The following is an 8,568-nucleotide window of genomic DNA, read 5'->3' as shown; positions in this document are numbered from 1 at the left end:
GTTGTAATTGTAATTATATAATTCTTTCGATTACGAACCGTATCCGTACATACAAGTCTAACAACGCCTAACGTATCTCCTCTCCTCTCATCTCATGTGTGCAGGATGCCCTGAGTGAGCCATGGAGACTGTCCACCAGTCAACAGCCGCAGAAACAGACCAATATCTGGGAACCACAGGGCAGGCACCAACACTTGGTGTGCTCGGGTGGCGGCTTTGGACCAGTCACCGACGATGGATATGGAGTGTCGTACATGGTTGCTGGTGAAGATCTGTGCTTCTTCCATGTATCGTCCAAGCGTTCATGCAGCGAAACTGGTATGTGTGTAGGTTTGATGTGTGTGAGTGTGTGTGCATATGTACACTTGGGGGCTGTTTGTGCACATGTTGTGCATGTACAGAGTTGTATTGGAAGTGGGTCTGCTGGCAGCGGTTGGTGGAGTTTCCCTGCCAGTTATGGGTACGTGTTGATTATTGGGTGGCTTGCGTGCAGATGTGCACTCATTGATCTATATATGTGTGATATACTGATTGATCCGTGTGTTTGTATTCCGGGGTTGTTTGGGGAGACAGGATTGTTCGATTGAGTGCTTGATCCCCCTGATCCATGTGAATTCCCTATTGCTTTATCTGTACTTCCGTGTGAAGTTCTCATGACTTGTTCTGTGTGGCTTTCTGTACTACGCGACACGCGGATACTAATATCACGTGCATCATTACGCACACAACTCCACAGATTCCGTCAAGTTTGGTGAGGTGTTGTTCGAGTCACTCCGGGAAATCCGCGAGATGTTCTACGATGCTACCTCGACCGAGGACGAGTAAGTCGGTTAGTACACAACTTTAATACGCCACATAACCATTACAAAGTTCGCATGGCGCCCAATCATATTAGAGGGTGCCCTATGCACGCCACAAGAACGTCTCCGGTCTCGGCAGAATGCCCGTAGGTGCAATACAGACGTACCTGGGGGCGGGCAATGGAGAGGGCAAGGGTATATTCAATTGTCCTTGATCGGGTGAACTGTACTCACCATGTACAGTATTTGAAGTGGAGGAAGATACTACACAATAAGAGTTTGCCTCTGGGGGCGTTCCCGTTGCCTTGGCTGCATAGATGAATTCGATAGCGGTGCTCTGTTGGAGATGATCTGGATAGGCGTGGCGATAAAGAAATTAGGGTTGTCATAGCAACGCTTCTGGTGAACACTCTAATATCTCTCGTAACAATTAGCGGCGCGCTGTCGACAGTTCGATCAAGTCTGTACTAATGCTGTAAGGGGACCATATGGGTGGAAGAGTGTAACAGAGACAGATAATCAAATTTGACCGAGGTGGAAGCCGTCCCTAATCCTAATTTGTGATCGAGAAAATATTAATGACCCAAATGTTTGCCATTAGAGTAGTTCTGTGGTACCAGGCGTACTGCAGCCAACATACAAATTAGTCTTAATAAACCAATTTTAAGTTAAATTGTGGTTTTAATATTATATACTCGCACGTGTTTTAGATATTAAACTCGGGTCGAAGACTTCATTGAAACTCGTCATAGCCTCCTATAAATTTTAGTAGTGAATATATGATGAGATTTTTGGTGCCAAATTATTATACAGCACGGGCTGTTTTGTTTGTCTCCAAATTTTGTATGCCATTCACAAAAAATGGGAGGATGTCAGGCTTGTTTTTAAGGAGGCTATGACCTCGCCCGTAAACCCAATTAAGGATTTCGCACGCAGTTCACCAGAGACCGTATATGTCGAAAGGTCGAGCATAGACATAGACTGCGCATTGATAACACGTTCGAGAACATTCGAAGAACCCATAGGTCTCCACTTATTTTTTGTATACAGATCGATGAATAGACAAAATCACGTCGCAGAGTATTATCATTCAGGTATGTCAATAAGCATCAGCAGTACACCTGACGAATAGACATCGTAAGGGAACGGATGTGATGAATAAAGTATACGTTTCCACACAACTCGGAAAATTTGCGCAATCAGAAAGTGAGAGAAGGGAAGCAAGAGGCACGAGAAACGAAACACAAAAGAAATCGGACGCGCAGAAAGAAATTCAGACTATGACAATTGGCTATGAGACGATTAACTATGGGACAATTAGCAATGAGCAAAATGGCTTGAGAGAATTGGCAATGCGATAAATGGCTAAGAGATAATTGGCAATGCGATAAATGGCTATCAGAGAATTGGCAATAAGATAATTGGCTATCAGATAATTGGCAATAAGATAATTGGCTATTGGCTATGAGATAACTGACAATGAGATAATTGGCAATGAGATAATTGGCAATGAAATAATTGACTATGAGATATTATTCGCAATGAGATAATTGGCTATGAGAAAATTGGCTATGAGACAATTTGCTATGAGATACTTGTCTATGAAATAATTGGCTATGAGAGAGTTGGTTATGAGAGAATTGGCAATGAGAGAGTTGATTATGAAGAAGTTGGCTTTGAGAGAATTGGCAATGAGATAATTGGCTATGAGATAATTGGCAATAGAATATTTAGTTGGCCACGAGTTAATTGGTATTGAGATAATTGGCAATGAGAGAGTTGGCTATGAGAGAGTTAGCTATGAGAGAGTTGACTTTGAGAGAGTTGGCTATGAGAGAGTTGGCTATGAGAGAGTTGGCTAAGAGAGTGTTGGCTATGAGAGAGTTGGCTATGAGAAAGTTGACTATGAGAGTTGGCTATGAGAGAGTTGGCTATGTAAGAATTGGCTATGAGATAATTGGCTATGAGATAATTGACAATGAGATAATTGGCTATGATATAATTGGCTATGAGATAACTTACTATAATATAATTTACTTGATATACTTGGCAACGAGAGAAAATTGACTATGAGATAATTAGATATGAGATAGTTGGCTATGAGGTAAATAGCTATGAGATAACGGTCAATGTGAAAATTGGCAAGGATATAGTTGGCTATGAGATATTTGGCTATGAGACAATTAGCTATGAGAAAATTGACTATGAGAAAATTGGCTATGAGATAATTGGCCATGAGATGATTGGCTATGAGATGGTTGGCTGTGAGACAATTGGCTAAGAGATACTTGTCTATGAAATAATTTGCAATGAGAGAGTTGGTTATGAGAGAATTGGCAATGAGAGAGTTGATTATGAGGAAGTTGGCTATGAGAGAATTGGCAATGAGATAATTGGCTATGAGATAATTGGCTATGAGATGATTGACTATGAGATAGTTGACGATGAGATAATTGACAACGAGATAATTGGCTATGAGATAATTGGCAACGGGATCATTGGCAATAAGATAATTGGTTATGAGATAATTGGCAGCGAGTTAATTGGCAATGAGATATTTAGCTATGAGATAATGGGCTATAGTATAATTGGCTATGATATACTTGACAAAGAGAAAATTGGCAATGAGCTAATTGGCAATGAAATAATTGGTTATGGGATAATTGTTTATGAGGTAATTGACTATGAGATAATTAGTTATGAGATAATTGACAAGGATATAATTTGCTATGGAATAATTATATACTTGGCAACGAGTTTATTGGTATCGAGATAATTGGTATTGAGATAATTGGCAATGAAAGAGTAGACTATGAGAGAGTTGACTATGAGAGAGTTGACTTTGAGAGAGTTGGCTACGAGATAATTTGCAATGAGAGAGTTGACTATAAGAAAATTTGCTTTGAGAGCATTGGCTATGAGAGAGTTGATTATGAGATAGTTGACTATGAGAGAATTGGCAATGAGAGAGTTGGCTATAAAAGAGTTGACTATGAGAGAATTGCTATAAGAGAATTGGCAATGAGAGAGTTGGTAAATAGAGAGTTGGCTATGAGAGAGTTGACTATGAGAGTTGGCTTTGAGAGAGTCGGCTATGAAAGAGTTGACTATGATAGAATTGGCTATGAGAGAGTTGGCAATGAGAGAGTTGGCAATGAGAGAGTTGACAAAGAAAGAGTTGGCTATGAGAGATTTGGCAATGAGAGAGTTGGCTACGAGCTAGCTGGCTATGAGAGAGTTGACCTTGAGATTTGGCTTTGAGAAAGTTGGCTATGAAAGAGTTGACTATGAGAGAATTGGCGATGAGATAATTGGTATTTAGATAATTAGATATCAGATAAATTACTATAATAAATTGACTATGGTATACTTGGTAACGAGATAATAGGCAATGTCATAATTAGCTATGAGATAATTGGCTATGAGGTACTTGGTAACGAGATAATTGTTAATGAGATAATTGTAGTTGGCTATGGGATAGTTGGCTTTGAGACAATTGGCTAAAAGATACTTGTCTTGAAATAATTGGCAATGAGATAGTTGGCTATGAGAGAATTGGCAATGAGGTAATTCTCTACGAGATAGCTGACAATGAGATAATTGGCAATGAGACAATTGACTATCAGATAATTGGCAACGTGATAATTGGCAATGATATAGTTGGCAATAAAACAATAGGCTATGATAAACTTGGCAACGAGAAAATTGGCAATGGGCTCATTGGCAATGACACAATTGGCTATGAGACAATAAGCTGTGAGATAATTGGCTATGAGATAATTGGCATTGATAATTGGCTATAAGACAATTGGTTATGAGAAAATTGGCAACGAGATAATTGGCCATGATATAATTGGCTATGAGATGATTGACTATGAAATAAATGGCAATGGAATAATGATACTCGGCAAGAAGTTAATCGGTATTGAGATAACTGTAAGATAATTGGCTACGAGAGAGTTGACTGTGAGAGAATTGGCAATGAGAGAGTTGACTATGAGAGAGTTGGCTATGAGAGTGTTTACTGTGTGAGAGTTCTATGAGAGAATTTGCAATGAAAGAGTTAGCTATGAGAGAATTGGCAATGAGAGATTTGGCTATGCGAGAGTAGGCTGTGACAGAGTTTGATGTGAGAGAGTTGGCTATGCGAGAATTGACAATGACAGAATTGGCTAAGAGATAATTGGCTATGAGACGATAGTCTATGGAATAAATGGCTATGGAATATTTAGACACTTCGCAACATGTAAATCGGTATTGTGATAATTGGCCATGAGATAATTGGCAATGAGAGAGTTGACTATGAGAGAGTTGGCTATGAGAGAGTTGACTTTGAGAGAGTTGACTATGAGAGAGTTGGCTATGAGAGAATTGGCAATGAGAGAGTTGATTATGAAGGAGTTGGTTATGAGAGAGATGACTATGAAAGAGTTAGCTATGAGAGTATTAACATGGAGAGAGTTGACTATGAGAGAGCTGGCAATGAAAGAGTTGGCTATGAGAGAGTTGACTAATAGAGAATTGACTATGAGAGAATTGGCAATGGGAGATTTGGCTATGAGAGAGTTGGCTATGAGAGAGTTGGCTATGAGAGAATTGGTGATGAGAGAGTTGGCTATGAGAGAGTTGACTATGAGAGAGTAGGATATGAGAGAGTTGACTATGAGAGAATTGGGAATGAGATAGTTGGCTATATGATAATTGACAATGAGATAATTGGCAATGAGAGAGTTGGCTATGAGATGACTGGTAATGAGATATTTGGCAATGAGATAATTGGCTATGAGATTTTTTGCTTTAAACCATGGCAAATAGGCGCATAAACACATAGGCACAAAAACACATAAACACAGCCACACAAACAGATAAACATAGGCACATGAAACAAATAGACAGACTAACACATTGAAACAGAGGCACACAAACACATAAACACGGACACATAAACACATAAACACGTAGACACAGACACATTAACATATAGACACATATGCACATCATAAACACATTAGGAATTTGAGGCTGAAGTAGTGGATGACGCCGGGAAAGAGAAGAGAGGAAGTCGTGCAGGTGACCAAATTACTGGACGTTGAAGGGGAAGATGACGCGGATGGGGAGAGAGGCACACGTATGCGATGTGCGGAAGGCTCGGCCATTCAAAGAGGAAGAGCCAGATTTTAGTGGACTAGAAGTGTATATATATTAAATGACAAGGGCGAAAGTGTGGCATAAGCCTGCCTAGAAGCGTGGCTAGGACAACGGTGGCGTTAGGGAGCCAGAATGGGATTAGGTGAGAGATTTGTTGACAACTGTCATCACTCACACGGAATCTGAAGCGCACCAGGCATAGCCTTCTAAAACAATCAACAGGCCATGAACCAGACATCATTGAATATGCAGAAACCAATGGGACATGTAATAGTCGAGCCTTGCTTGGGATTCACTCTCGAACGCCTTTCTTGGCCGGTACTAAATAATAACTAAATAAAGTTTTAGGAATAGTAGGTCTATGCTTAGGATTCTCATTAAGCGGTTCCTGGGCTACACGCAGCACCTTGCGGCTAATAGTGGTCCGACACGTGAAAGGTATCGAATATATTGAAACCGTAAAACGCGAGATAGATATAGAACCATCGATTGCGACTAGATATATTTGGCTGCACACTAACGCATCGAGTTCACACCAATATGTTAGTACGACCACAAGATACATAGAAGTATGCAATCTAGTTGCCATGCCATCGTAGAACAGCATTATAGTACACGTTGGCCCTGTGCACTCAAAACATAAACGAACAAGAATAAGCGTATAACAAACGTACGAACGTATTCTATCCACACTCCCTGTCCGCCTACAAAATCGGCGTTCCAGAACAAATCGCCGGTGCTGCATATAGGGGGGTTGAATCATTTATGTCTACTTACTTATAATCACAACACCCTGTGACACTTATCGCCAACAACAGCTTCGTATTGGATATCCGAAACACCCAAAGATCGTACTTTTAACGTAAACTAGGCGCGTGTGCATGTCCTCCGAAAGGGAATGGGCCATGGATTCATCTTCGTCCGTACATATGCGCCCTCTATCTGTTTCAACTAGCTCGCCTGTCGGCCTCCCTTCCAGTTGGTTAGAGTGTGGTATGATGCCCATCTGTAGGCATTGTTACAAAGGTGACGAGCGATTTGAATGTACGTAAACGTTAGCTATATAAACATACGTATATATATATATATATATATATATATATATATATACAAACACAGACATATATATATATATATATATAAATATAAATATAAATACATACACATACACACACAAACACACACACACACGCACACACACACATATATATACGAAAAGTAGCATCACAAGTCATAAATGCATAGCAACACACACCAATACATACATAGCAACGCATAGATACACAGCAACGCACTCCAATACATACATATAAATCCACAATACATAGCAACACAGAATATACAGAAACAAAACAACACCAATAAATAAATAGCAACGCACAATACATAGCAACGCACACCAATGGATACAGAATAACCTATAATACATAGCAACGCACATCAATATATACATAGCAACGCACAATACATGGCAACACCACCAATATATACATAGCAACAACACCAATAAATACATAGCAACACATATCAATAAATACATAGCAACGCACAATACATGGCAACAACACCAATAAATACATAGCAACGCAAAAATACATAGCAACAACAATAAATAAATAGCAGCGCACAATACATAGCAACGCACACCAATAGATACAAAACAAAGTATAGTTCATAGCAGAGCATAATACATAGCAACAACACCAATAAATACATAGCAACGCACAATATATAGCAACGCAAAATACATAGCCACGCACATCAATAGATACATGGCAACGCACAATACATAGCAACGCATAATACATAGCAACGCACATCATTATATACATAGCAAGGCATAATACATAGCAACGCACACCAATATATACATAGCAACTTACAATTAAAAAAGCAAAGCATAATACATAGCAACGCACATCGATAGATACATAGCAACGCACATCAATAGATACATTGCAACGCACAATATATAGCAACAACAATATATAGCAACGCACATCAATAGATACATAGCAACGCAAACCAACAACTGCATACTAGCACGAACCAATAACTGCATACCAATAATGTAAGGCCTCTGTCAGAAAGCCAAGGACACATATACCAATCTCTGTTGCCTTTGGTGGGCATGTCTTTGCTATCGGAAGTGAACAACAGGGACTACAATCGGAGGGGATAGTGAGTGCCAAAAAAGCAGTAGTTGAGTCATCCAACAAAGTGGACTTATACCAAGCTATACACCGAGCTGGGAATCGAGTAGCTACCCCACTGTCGGCAAAGGTGCTCAAGACTTATTCTGTCGTGGAGCTGCACACACCATTGTCTTGAACAGAATGTGCTTTTAATCGGTAAAGCGCCCGTGCGCGTTAACGAGTGCAAATACAAGGTAGAAGGCACGACGTGCATAGGTGTAGTTGATGACTTGCATAGGTTTAGTTGATGACTTGCATAGGTGTAATTGATGACTTGCATATGTTTAGTTGATGACTTGCATAGGTGTAGCTGATGACTTGCATAGGTGTAGTTGATGACTTGCATAGGTGTAATTGATGACTTGCACAGGTGTAGTTGATAACATGCATAGGTGTAGTTTATGACTTGCATAGGTGTAGTTGAT

The 8,568-nt window shown here is 39.9% G+C and overlaps 2 protein-coding genes across 2 annotated transcripts in view; both read left to right on the top strand.

Moving 5' to 3' along the window:
* Nucleotides 1-1,460, top strand: part of SARC_11319 (hypothetical protein) — a 4,908-nt gene extending 3,448 nt beyond the window's left edge. Inside the window, exons 5-6 of the mRNA XM_014294600.1 lie at nucleotides 105-318; nucleotides 737-1,460. Of these exons, the coding sequence (XP_014150075.1) occupies nucleotides 105-318; nucleotides 737-825 (303 nt within the window). The 3' untranslated portion in view covers nucleotides 826-1,460. The remainder of the gene's footprint in view (nucleotides 1-104; nucleotides 319-736) is intronic.
* Nucleotides 1,461-5,087: 3,627 nt separating this feature from the next.
* Nucleotides 5,088-5,444, top strand: SARC_11317 (hypothetical protein; the record flags this gene model as incomplete). The annotated part of the gene is made up of 1 exon (XM_014294599.1): nucleotides 5,088-5,444. One exon carries the CDS (start codon nucleotides 5,088-5,090, stop codon nucleotides 5,442-5,444), a length of 357 nt encoding a protein of 118 aa, XP_014150074.1.
* Between the last annotated feature and the right edge of the window lie 3,124 nt (nucleotides 5,445-8,568).

This window comes from Sphaeroforma arctica (assembly GCF_001186125.1).
Source record: "Sphaeroforma arctica JP610 unplaced genomic scaffold supercont1.1626, whole genome shotgun sequence".
Classification (NCBI taxonomy): domain Eukaryota; class Ichthyosporea; order Ichthyophonida; genus Sphaeroforma; species Sphaeroforma arctica.
Note: the sequence above shows the minus strand (reverse complement) of the source record. Positions and strands in the feature narration are given on the sequence as shown.